This window comes from Belonocnema kinseyi, chromosome 7, assembly GCF_010883055.1.
Source record: "Belonocnema kinseyi isolate 2016_QV_RU_SX_M_011 chromosome 7, B_treatae_v1, whole genome shotgun sequence".
NCBI lineage: Eukaryota > Metazoa > Arthropoda > Insecta > Hymenoptera > Cynipidae > Belonocnema > Belonocnema kinseyi.
Genome location: NC_046663.1, coordinates 44,212,923 through 44,226,286, shown reverse-complemented (window position 1 = coordinate 44,226,286; position 13,364 = coordinate 44,212,923). Strand labels below are relative to the sequence as shown.

The window sequence follows — 13,364 nt, the reverse complement described above, 5'->3', positions numbered from 1 at the left end:
TTCGCGCTTTGCGCTCGATAATATTTTTATCTCGCGTTTCGCGTTCGGTCTTCGTCTGTCCTATTACATATCACTTCCATAAATGTATATTATTACAATTCCTAACACGCATTGGTAGCAAAACAGACGTAGTTTCATTGTCTCGTTTAAAAAAATGCGCATACTTTAAACCAAATTTGGTATTAAACATTTTATTGCTATTTCTGCCGTTTTAAATAACTAAATTTCTACATTTCCAATTTTATTTTTGCGATTTAAACTTTACACATATGGTCTACACATGATCCTTACCGTTTTTTCACTTCTCAGTTATATCCTTAACCTCAGTAACCCAGGCTTAGACAATTAAATTTTCTACCGCATCGTGTTCTGCATAGCAATTGCGGTGTCTTATTGCTTCCTCTACTAATAATTCACTTAAAAAGTCTCTCAAAGCGTTTGGGATGGAGTGTCGAGTTACAACGATAGTCCCACGAAACTTCGAGAAATGGGTGGGGGGGTAGTTTCAACCGTGATGCATATCTGGTTCGTTTTTATGCTAATAATAAATAGTTGAATCAAAAAATGTAATTTTTGATTTCCCATTATTTTTTTATGCTGTCAAAATTTGAATTTTCGATTTTTCCAGAAAATGGAAAAAGAAGTTATGATAATCTTGTGAGGCCTTCAAAAAGCAACAATTTTCTTTATTTTTCTGGTAAATTTTGGTTTTACCAAAAAAGTTATTATGATAAATTATTCGTCTTTTTGAATACTATGAATATCCGTACAGAAAATTTTGAAATCGTGAAATAAGAGGTCTGAAAATATTCAAAATGTGCTTACTTTTTTAATTTTAATCCGAAATGGCTGGCCAACGAACTTCACCTTCATTTTAAGATAATGAAAGAGTGTACCAAAGGACAATCCAATCTGTTAATTCTTTCTAAAGTTATCGTACTGATGAATAAAAAAGAAACCCATCCACGAAAAGACAGACAGGCTAAAGCATTCGTAAAAACATGGCTTTCGGATTTAGGGGGTCTCGAAACGGTGAAATCTACTACTGTTCGAATTTCCGTATCACCATATAAATTCTGGGTGTGCGTGCTGATTTTCCGGCCGCAACTCTTAAAAGTCTTTACAGAAGGGCAATCGGGCGCTTGACTCGACGATTTTCCTAGCACTCGACGCGAGATCCTATATTGAAACACGTGTATCTCTCTGTGTAGTGAAGCCGAATTAAAGTTGATTGCGTTTAATTTTTAAAGCTGTTTTTTTAATTTTGTGTTCACCTGACCACTTGCACGATCATCATTATGTTCGACTATAATCCGAAACATTGGTCCTTCGAGTCGGATTTTTATACTAGAAAAAATCGGTATGAAAACGCTGAAAAACGATTTTATCAAGTTTTTGCAAAAGCGTTCTGCGCATTCGGTGTGAAACAAGTGCAAATTCAAGTGCCAGTAACGTGCAAATTCAAGTACAAATTTAAGTGCAAAGAGTGAATGCGCCTGGAATAAAAAGCATAGTGCATCACCCATCGAACACAATCGCATTTTGACGTTGCCAAGTATAAGTTTCTATATTTGAGCCAATCGTAATCGAGCTTATAATTACAACTATCAAACTTTGGCTCGATAAAGGTGTCTAAATTTAGATTCGTCAAAGGGGATTAATGTGAAACGTACATTCCAGGAACTATTGGCATGAGCTAGTATGCGTTGATAACGTGTATACAAACTGCAAGCAGCTCATCGAGACACGTTATATACACTATCTTTTGTGTTACGTACGCTCGAAACCATCAAATATGAAACGGATGGTTAAACCTGCAATCAAGTGACAGATCTATTAATGCAAGAAATTTCTAACGCACGTGCATCCTTGGGACGGGTCACTGCCATCCTCCCACACATTTCTTTTTCACCTACGAGTAGATGGAAGTAATCGTCTGACTTGTTTCTTTGGATCGTCATCTGGAAGGAAGAAGAACGTCGCTTCTATTGCTTCTAAGGAATTCATACTTACCATCGACGAGAAAATTCGACTCCTCTGGCTTTGACATTGAAGAAGTATGTGAAGAAAAAATGGTTAGTTAATAAAAGAGGTATCATTTTAAAGGTACAGATGTCGTGCGTTAATGAGCCGAAAAATAATATTCGAAAAAATTATTTGTAGCTTACAGATCTGAAAATGCGATGAAAAAAGAATAAATTCGATAGCTTCTAAAAACAGTGAACTTTGAAGCATAGTTTTTTATGGAAAAAATAATAGGGAAAATCTGAAAAAAATTCATGGTGGTACATTACACATTTCTGAACAGATTGCCGTCGAAAAATTTACAAAATATAAATAATTGTTTATTTTTTGTGAATAAATATGCGAGCGCACTATCTTCAGTTCTAATGAAGATAATGAAGTGATTTAAATTGGAGGTAATTAGTTGAACCATCTGCAATAATTTACAATTTGAAGGAAGTTTGTGGTGCCGTTTCTTCAGGGGATCATCCTTGGTTTCCCTCAGCCCGACCTGCCCAAATTGTGCCTCCGAGCCTCACTCTGGCCTTTAAACCCTTTTCCTGGGTTAAGAAAAACCATGGACGATCCCCTGAGGAAGCGGCACCACGCTGGGCTCTCGCAATTGCTTTCCTATAGAAAAAAATGACTTCAAATATCGCAATTCGTAGGAAGACAACAAGAAGCACATACTTCCTTCAAATTGTAAATTATTAAATATAGTTCAACTAACCATCTACAATTTAAATCACCTCATTATCTTCATTAGAACTGATGATAGTGCGCTCGCATATTTATTCACAAAAAACGAACAATTATTTATATTTTGTAAATTTTTCGACGGCAATCTGTTTAGAAATGTGTAATGTACTACCATGAATTTTTTTATATTTTCCCTATACTTTTCATCAGATTTTCAGATCTGTAAGCTACGTCAAAAGCCAGAGGACTCAAATTTTCTTGCCGATAGTAGGTTCAACTACCAGCATTCTTTATAACAGTAGTGTCTGTCAAATTTTGCAGGCTTTCTATCTTCTCCAGTGAACGTCAGAAAGTTGTCAGCATTCTTCCACAGTAATATCTGTAAATTCATTCCATTTTTTATTATTTATTGTCGATTTTCTTTTATGATTTATAATTGATTGTATTTCATATCGATATGCCAGTGAATTATTTCATTGCCTTTTTAATTCTCTTAGCGTAAAACACATTCGATTTTTGTGCTCTTACCCTTTTTCAAACTTGAAATATGTGTCGTTCTATACTTGAATTTTCTTTGCAAATTATTTGACTTCAACGTCTGCCAATACGTGGTTATTGAATCGCAGTTTGCATATTTAAGCTTGTATGCTCTTTTTGACTTGCATAATACTGGTGCTTATTCTTTGTGTGATTTTCCTCGTATCATTCAGACCTTACTATTCAAAATGCCTAAAGACGAAATTGACAAACTGATCGACATTTATTTAAAGCAATTGTCATGGATGATTGGTTGACCTACATTACTATTCAGCGACTTGATCAGCATTCTCGTCGGGACTGGGAAACCTCTATCGGAGGAGAAGTGGAGCCACAGACGTTTGATCACATCAAGATATTTCTCACGACCCAAATCAAGGCACTTGAGTCCAGGGGACATTCGGCTTGTCCACAAACCACAACAATTTCATCATCTTCGAAAAGTTCTTCATAACATGTCAAATCAGATTCTTCCGTCAAGGCACATAATGCTTCAAAAAGTCCTGACAGAAAACCCTCACCTAATGTTAGCTGCTCCCTCTGTGAGAAAAATACTTACTTGCTGTTCTGCGAGGGATTTAAAGCTAAATCTCTTGCTCAGCGTCAGGAATTTGTCCGTTCGAGAGTTTCATGTGATAACTGTTTTGCACCACATAATGTTGGAGACTCTCGCTCTAATAAAGTGTGTCGAACCTGTCATGGTCGCCATCATATCTTCATTCATGATCCAGAAACATCACGAGAAACTTATCCCAAACCGATTTCTCCTCCAGGATGTTCCTCGCTCAACAATTCGAGAAACGATGAAAACCCAGCATGACAACTAGTAAATTCTTATGTAACCTCTAGTTCCTTTGATCCAAGCCTTCTCGCAACAGCATTTGCAGTTGTTAAGAGCAAGGATGGACGCTATGCACAGGCACGTTGTATGATAGATCCATGTTCAGAGGACAATTTTATTTCAAAAATTCTCACACAGCGTCTTTGATGACCTCGCCGGTTCGCATCTCTTCACATCTCCGGCGTTGGAGCTTCTAAGTCTCTATTATCAAAAGGTATAGGTAATATTCTCATCATATCGCGACTGCCTTCCCGCTTCACTCTAGACACAGAGGCTCTGGTTATACCTCGACTCAGCAATTACACACCGTCACATCGAGTCGTCCCTCAACCTTGGTCTGAATTAAATGAACTTCATCTTGCTAATCCAAAACCTAGTGCGAAATCAGCTATCCATCTCTTACTTAGAGCTAAAGTTTATACTTTCATCATACGGCCAGGTGTAATGTCTCGGCCATACAATAGAGTGGTTGTACAGGGCATAACAATGGGTTGGATTGTTACAGGACGACCTACTGGCTCAACGAGTAAAGTCATAATCGACGAGACACAAGGTCAAACGGTTAAATCCAAATCAGTTATCAGAATGTCAGATGCAATCGAGGACGCCTTATCTATTCAATTTCAACGTTACTGGAAACAAGAGGAGGTAGATCTACCTGAATCTGCATAACTGACTGCCGCAGATCAGTCAGTGAACTAGGAGATTCCAGAACTCAAGCTGAATTACTTTTTCTCAAGTTGGAACATCAACTACTCAAGAATCCTGATCTTCGTGATGCCTACGCTAACTTTATGTCTGACTATCTTTCTCTAGGTGACATAGAATTAGTACATTCAACCTTGTTTCTAAATTTACCACGTGTATATCTACCTCATCACGAAGTGTTTAAAGAAACAAGTACTACTACAAAACTCAGAGTAGTTTTCAATGGCTCTCATCGAACTTCCACCGTCTCATCTCTCAACGACATACTGGACCGAAATTGCAATCATAGCTCTCTTTCATCTTACTTTGATGGCGAATGTTTGCCTTGGATTTTTCAGCTGACATAGAGAAGATGTTTCTTCAAATTAAGATTCATTCTGACGACCATGACTTCCAACGCATTTTGTGGAGGCTCGACGCTACAAATGAGCCAATCCGTGAGTATCGGATGACCACCGTTACATTTGGGCTATCCTCATCGCCCTATTTGGCTTACGCACCAACCAGCAACTTCTCACGGAAGAAGGACATCGCTGGCCTTGCGCTGCCTCCATCCTCCACCGTCATATCTATATTGACGATGTTTTAGCAGGTGCGGATGACGTAAAATCGTCGTAAAATTCGTTTATGGCAGAACGGAGGGGAGTTTGACACTCTAGGATTACCGGGGCAATCAGCAGAAGATGAACTGTCGTTTCCCACAAACATAGCTACTCCAACAGCACCTTACACCAAAAAAAGAGTCTTATCGGACATATCGAAATTGTTTGACCCTCTCGGATTATTATCACCAGTCATCATAGTCTTCAAGATTCTTATGTAGAATCTCTGGCTTATCAAAATTGGATGGGACGATCTACTTCCAGAAGAAATCTTTCAACGATCGATTCGCCTATTTGAGAATTTTCGGTATCTAGATACTATCGGGATTCCTCGTTTGCTGGGCCATTCCAATGGTCTTTGATTGGTCGAACTTCACAGCTTTTCTGACGCTTCTAAAGCTGCGTATGCTGCTGTTCTTTATCTAAGAACCGTTTCACATCAAGGTGTTGTTCGTTCATCTCTTATTTGCTCTAAATCAAAGGTCACGCCCATCAAACGATTATCTGTAGCAAAGTTAAAGCATTGTGGGGCCCAGATTATCGCCCGCCTAACCCTCCACACTCAGAAAACTCTCTCCTTTGAAGATATGAGTGTGCATCTCTGGACTGATAGCACGAATGTGATTGCATGGTTAAGATGTCCTCTTTGCAGTTTGTATACATTTCTGTCTAACCGGGTATCATATATTCAGACATCTCTTCCAGGGGCTTATTGGCATCAGATACCTGGACTAGAGAATCCCACGGATTGCGCTTCTCGAGGCCTCACTCGCTCTGGTGTATTGGTCCGGATCGGTTTTTAGAGACTAGTCTTCCTTGGTCCACCTTTGATCCAAATCTTGACGTCGATACTGATCTGGAACGACGTATTGTCATAACTCCAGACGACAGTTTCTCATCCTCATGTGTTGGATCACTTTGCTTATTGTTCATCTTCTTTAGGAAAATTAAGTCGAGTGACGGCATTGTGCATTCGATACATCAGTAAATTGAGAAAATGCAGAAGCATGCATCGCTCAGGTCCTTATGCGGACCCTCGAGTTCTCACACCAGCTGATCTCAACCATGCTCGTTAGTATTGTGTTCGAAGCTTTTAGCGGGCCCATTTCTCTTCTACTATTTTCAATATTCTAAATAAAAAAATCGAGAGGTTGCCCAAATGTGACCCACTCATCAAGTTTAATCGTTCCCTAGATGCTCAGCAGCTGCTGAGAGTTGGTGGCTGTTTAAAACATTCCGTTTTGAATCCTCATGAGAGACATCCATATATCTTGCCAGCGACGTGTCCGTTCATAGATCTGGTCGTTGACAGTTGCCCACAGCGTACGCTTAATAAGGGTACCCAACTCATACTAGCCACCTTGAGACGTCAATTTTGGATTCTTCGTTGTCGCCAGGTTGTTAAGTCTCGGATTATGCGATGTGTGGTATGTATTCGTCATCGTGCCGTTACTGCCACGCAGCTCATGGGAAACTTCCCTTCAAATCGCTTGCATCGTACTCGGGCTTTTCTTCACAGTGGCGTGGATTTTGCTGGTCCATATAGAATACAAGCAGCCCCTGGACGTTGGCAAAGATCATATAAAGCTATATTGCGATTTTTGTTTGCACGTCTACTCTTGCTGTACAACTGGCGTCAGTCTCTGATAAAACTTCTCTGTCTTTTCTAGCCGCCTATCGACGCTTAGCCTCACGACGAGGAATTTGTTTCACTTTTACAAGTGATCAGGACACGAATTTTGTCGGAGCCGATGCTCAACATAATTGTCACAGGTCGAGACGTGCTTTAATTCAAGACCACTACAAGCAATCACTGATGATTCGAGTGATTTATCTGCGCTTACTCCAGGACATTAACTCATTGGAGGACCACTCACCGCTGTTTCTGAACCATCGCTTATTCAAGAACATGTTACTGTGAATGAAAGGTGGAAAATTGTCCAGAAAATGCAGGAAGATTTCTGGCATAGATGATCTTCAGAATACATGGATTCGCTTCAAACACTACCTAACTGGCGTCAGCGTCAACAGTCTGTTTAAGTAGGAGATCTGGCCATTTCAAAAGAATCTAATGAGATGTGTCCACTTTGCAAATGGACTTTATGCAGAGTTACCGAGGTACATCCGGGAGAGGATGGCTTAGTTCGTGCCGTTACAGTCCGAACAGCTACTACCGAGCTAGAGAGACCGATTGTAAAGCTCTGCCTCCTCCCTCGTGCAAAAAAAGATCTCGCATAAACCTTTCCAGACCCATCCAGAACCTCATTTTATCTTACCATCCTTAACTTAATTCTGTCAATCTCAGAGCCGGTTTTCACGATCATCTATTCGGTCTCATTACACCGATGGATATATCCAATTGGGCGGTCTTCTATAATGACCGATGCAGAAGTAAAATTTTGTCTCACCTTGAAAGAAATCGGGCGGATGTTTCGAATTTTCGAATCACTATATAAATTCTGGGTGTAGGTGCTGATTTTCCGGCCCCCACTCTTTAAAGTCTTTGCAGAAGGGAAATCGGGCGCTTGACTCGACGATTTTTCCAGCACTTGACGCGAGAGCCCGTACTGAAACATGTATATCTCTCCGTGTAATGAAGCCAAATTAAAGTTGATTATGTTTAATTTTTAGATGTGTTTTTTTTTAATCTTGTGTTCACCTAACCACTTGCGCAATCATCATTATGTTCGACTCTAATCCGAAACAAATACCTTCTCTGATGATAATGTAAAAACGATATAATTTGTCATGAATAATGTTTTGAGAGTTCTGTTTTTTGTCTTAATTGTCAAAAATAGCATTAAAAAAAGAAAAAAATTAAATTTCTTAAATACCCACATTCGAGACGAAAAATAAATTAAAACACAAAAACTACGCTTCCTATCAAAAATTGATTGAAACTAAATTTGTAGATCTTTCTCAAGTGCACAATTTTTGTCTCCTGATCTTTTTACCTATTTTACATAGTTTGACCGCAAAATGTAATTTTGGATTTTCGATTATTTTTTATGTGGTAAAAATTAGAATTTTCGAAGAAATTTAAAAAGTTCTTGTTATAATCTTGTTGAATATTCAAAAAGCAACATTTTTGTTTTTCGTGCTGACAAATTAAAAAGAAACCCATCCACGAACAGACAGACAGACTGGCTCATTCGTAAAAACCTGTTTTTCGGATTCAGAGGATCTCAAAATGTTGACATTTCAAAAAAAAAACTTGGGGGTTCAAATTTTACACAAATCTAATACCTTCTCTGATGAGAATGTAAAAATATGAATTTCTACCGAAGGAGATGAATTTTCATACGAAAAAAACGTATTTTTCACAAAAGAGTTGAATTTTTAACAATAAAATTGATTGCCAACTTTAAACCAAATCATTGGATTTTTCCCTTAAAAACTTGTAGCAAAACATTGCAACGCTCAATTAAATAGTAGTATCTTCAACCAAAAACGATGGAAATGAATGGAAAATGCGTCTTTTGTTTGTTTGGAACTCAAGTGCTCAAATTGAAAATTTGATAATTCTGTTATTGATTGAAACCTAATTGTTTGTAGCTGATAATGTATCAATTGATTAAAAAATGTATGTATTTTGTTATGAATTCTTCTTTTCCATACAAAATTAATCATCTCGATTGAAAATTTAACTGCTTAGTTTAAAGTCTTTTCGTGTACTTTTAAGCTTTTTTTATTTACGTTAATGATAGTTATTTTTTCAAATTGATATCTGCGAGATAATAAAATATTGAATAATCTGCGACATAGTGTAAGAGATTTGAAAAAACTAGAATTTTTGAAATTCTTTCTATAAAAAGGAGCAAGTACTATAATATTAATTTTCTAAATCATTGTAGATTTTTTTCACGAAAAATATAACTTTAAACATTTATCAACTGCATCAATAACTCCGGAAACTCATTCATTTTTGCGATTCACAGGATGCAGAAATCATATAAGTAAGTCCTAAATAACATAAAAAAAACTACAATAATTTTAAAAAAAAATGAATTGTGTGATCATATCCTGAAAATAATGTTTCGCAACTTAGTGGGAAACAGAAGGATACAAATAGGCATTGTTAAAAAAATTTTCAATATAGTGAATAAAAAATATTGTCTTTTAAATTTATCAGATTAACCATTTATCCCGAAAAAGGTCTTTTTAATTGATTTATTAAGAAAAATATATCGTCTAAGCCATAATCATGATTAAGGGCTTTTAAAATCAAAGAAAAAGTTATTCAGAACTGTAGATTTTCGAATAAAAAAAATAATGTCGAAAAAATTCAAAAGAATACCTTCCGTAGCAGGTGTTTTACATGACTGTGAACTAAATGCTGCATGAAAAAAGAGAGGATCAATTTTTTGACAGTACGCTTCCAGTACTGACAAAAAGTTCTTTTCTGGCACCAGTAAAAAAACTTTAAGCCGATTATTTTTGAAAGGCTGTATAAATAAAATCATTACCGGTAAAAAGCATATTTTATGAGTGGAGTTTCGACTGCTGGCGCTAAAAGCTTAGAAAAGTAACCGATTATGTCTTTAAATTACAAGAATTTTTTATTATAAAAATGCAATCTAGAAAGGCTAATTATAGTAAAAATTGTTTTTCATGAAAATTTCAGGAAGTGAATTTTTGTCAAATGTGTCTAATGTTATTGAATGGACCTCGGAATCAGCCATGCGGTAACTCTGGTTAAACGACGATTATGGCGTTGGCAAAAAAAAATACGGATATCTAAAGATGCAAGTTATTTATCATATCATGTATATGAGTCATTTATGCTGATATAAGCAAGTGGTTAGTATAACGGATAGTATTAGGGAACATAAGAAGTAATTGTTAGACGCGTTATATTAACTATGGATCGCATTGGAAAGATTTGATCGTTATACAGTCGAGCCTCTCATTATTGCTTAGAAAATTTTAGTAAAGGTTTTAAATTGAGAAACGTTTGATTAAATTAATAAATTTTTTGTTTCAGAATGTTACTATTGCAAAGCTTTCTCTATTAGAAAGAAAAAAATTAAACAACCATCGCAAGGTCCAATTCGGAGCAACCGTAATCTAAAAATGATACCGGCTTCCAGTAGAACCACGGCATATCAAACCTCTGGACATATCTCATGGCCGTATTACTTCAAACGAATATTTTGGTTAGCATCCTTACAGCTCGCTTTTGAGGTCTTGATTCGTCCCCCTTTTTCGTTCTCCCTGGCAGTGATGTTGCAGTCAGCCAGATCCGGGAATTCGATCACGAATGTAGTTCGTTTTTCAAAATCCTGAAGAACGATGTCAGACTTTGAGTCTGCAATGGAAACTACTGTCTGAAAATTTAGGTTCCAAAAAACTTGGAAAAAAGTCATTAATCTCTCTGTTTATCGTACTATGTGCGCATAAATTTTAGGCTTTCCAAAAGATAGATGATAAGTTTTTGAGGTGTTAAATCAAAAACTTTTCGATAATTAATCCAGGCCATTGACAGGACACCCTGAAGGGCTTCTGCGTCTTTTCAGACGCACGTATCAATTAGCCCGTTTTCTCGGCAACTTGGTACACTTTTTTAGAGCCAGGCTGTCCATACATCTCACCTCACATAGGCTAAATTCTTCGGACTATCATGTTGTTTAGTACAGCTGTGAAGATCTTATACAATGTGTTTAAAAACGTTGTTGACCTATAATTCTCTGGGTTAAAAAGGTTTTCTTTTTGAGTAGAAGTATAGTGTGTCTTAATACCAGCTACTGCGAAATAGGCGCCACCTACTTTAAATATTAGGTGAATATCCGGGCCAGATGTTGGTGTGTAGAATTAAACTTCTTTCACCAGAAGTGCATGATAACATCTGGCCCTGTAGCGGAAAGTTCTTCGTACACTTAATTGCTTTTTTTGCCTCTACGGCAGTGATTGATGGGAATTCCACCTTATATGTTAATGTTAATGGAAAACAATTATTTAATTATTAAGGTCCAACTTATCTCATAGACTTTACAATCTTTTACGTTTAATGGGAAGCCCGTTTTTAAATTTCTATGATAATTATTACAATTTTTAATATGATTATTCTCGTTATTCAAATCTAAAGCTAAAACTTTTGATTTTGAAATCCGAGTTAGAATCAATTTACTTTTCAGAATTAAAATTATTTGAGTTTTTTGAGGTAAACTGAGATGAGAAAAAACTAACTTATACTTTTTAATATGAGGTGACATTTTATAATTCTTTATGTGTGATGCACACTAATTGGATTATTGCTTATTTCATTTCTTTTTTTTTCGCACTTATTCTACTGGTTTATGTGAACTGTGGAGAATTGTTGAATTTCAAGCTTTCTTATGTCCAGTTATGATGAATAAAAAATTGGTTAGGATTAGGCAAAAAATATATTTTTTTAATTTCCGAGAGACCTGGTCAGACTTTTTTAAAAGAAATTGCTTGGTTTGCGAAACGTTTCTGTAGCGTACCGTTACCTTGATCAGGCATACTATACCATATACTATATACTATCTATGTACTATCTATTCCGCACATGGTTTTTTAAACAAGTAAATTCTTTTTATCTAAAGCAGATTTTTTATTATATATACTTACTATGCTAATCACCTAGGAAAATAAATGTGTAACGCAGTGCAAACAATAAGGTAATAAATTACGTGTGCTTTAATACAAGTGAAAAATAGCATTAAAAATAAACCCAATTAAATTTTTTAAAGCGACATGTAGTACTGTAGAATATGTAATAATCAAATTTGTCGACTAAATTAGATCTAAGAACTTGACATCGAACTTTTTATAGACCGCTTTATTTAAATTAAAAAAACAATATAATGAAGATATTTCTTCTCCATCCTTTTAAAGTAAATATTTAACTGTTTCGTTAATGATTTAACTACCTACTTGAAAATTCGTTGTTTTTCATTTTAAAAAATAATTTTCTAAAATGGGAATTTAATTAGTACATTTACAGCTAAAGATTTCACCTTTTTTTAAACATTAAACTTTTCAATATTTTTATTATTTCAATTTTTCCTGAAAATTCAATTAATTTCTAGAAAGTTAAACAACTGTATTACAAAAAACAATTTATTTCTTAAACTTTGATATATTTTGTTCAAAAATCATCTTTTTTATGAGAACTCAATTGCTATAATTTAAATTTTATCATTAACTGCGTAAGTAATCCCAGAAAATAATAAATTTAAAGGACTTGCAAAGGATAAAAATTATCAAGAAAAATTACATTTTTTAAAAATAATTGCCATTTATCCTGGATAAAACATTACTTTAAACATTCGTTAGTTATAACATTAAATATAGAAATTTAAAGCTTTGAACAATTTTTCGAAAAATAAAATTATGTAAACAGAAATTGTTTGAAAAAGTTAAAAATATGTTAAAGAAAAAAATGTTTCACATTCATCACTTATATATCATTTATCTTAGGAAAATAGTGACTTTAAACAAATTACAATAATTTCAATTAAATATAGTAAGTGTTTCCTTTTCCCAGCACAATATACGGGCATTAAAACTATCATGGTTCAGAATTTAAATTAATTAAGTATAAATTAAACTTTTAACATTCACAAGAGGTGATTAAATCTTAATTTATAAACAGTTCATAACAAGTAATTTTATTTTCCACTTTTTCTAAAAATGAGTTTTCACATTTAAGCCTCAATGTTAATATAAAATACATAAATACTTGAGTCCAGATATTTTTTTATTTGCTTCCAAAAATTCATCTTTTTTGGTTCAAAATTGAACTGGTTGGTTGAAAGTTCAACCATATTGCCAAATCAAAATTTACCAAATTTAAATTAGAACAAAATCCAAATTAAAAATCCCATTTTACGTCCAATAATCAAATTGATGCAAAGAGAGAGCACCTGTTCGTGGGTGCTGTCAATTTCTACCACTCAAATTTTTCTTGCCTTGATAAGGGTACTTTACGAGTACCTAAACGTTCGTAA

General features: G+C 35.3%; 1 protein-coding gene across 1 annotated transcript; it reads left to right on the top strand.

Annotated features, from left to right (window-relative positions):
* The first annotated feature begins 6,398 nt into the window (after positions 1-6,398).
* On the top strand, positions 6,399-7,312 carry LOC117176433. Its single transcript, XM_033366673.1, has 3 exons — positions 6,399-6,462; positions 6,586-6,957; positions 7,062-7,312. Exons 1-3 carry the CDS (start codon positions 6,399-6,401, stop codon positions 7,310-7,312), a joined length of 687 nt encoding a protein of 228 aa, XP_033222564.1.
* The last annotated feature ends 6,052 nt before the right edge of the window (positions 7,313-13,364 follow it).

Coding starts and splice junctions, on each gene's coding strand:
- LOC117176433 (XM_033366673.1), top strand. CDS start 6,399: ATGCATCGCTCAGGTCCTTATGCGGACCCTCGAGTTCTCACACCAGCT. Junction 6,463..6,585: donor AGCTGATCTCAACCATGCTC/GTTAGTATTGTG, acceptor ATCGTTCCCTAG/ATGCTCAGCAGCTGCTGAGA. Junction 6,958..7,061: donor AATACAAGCAGCCCCTGGAC/GTTGGCAAAGAT, acceptor TGTCTTTTCTAG/CCGCCTATCGACGCTTAGCC.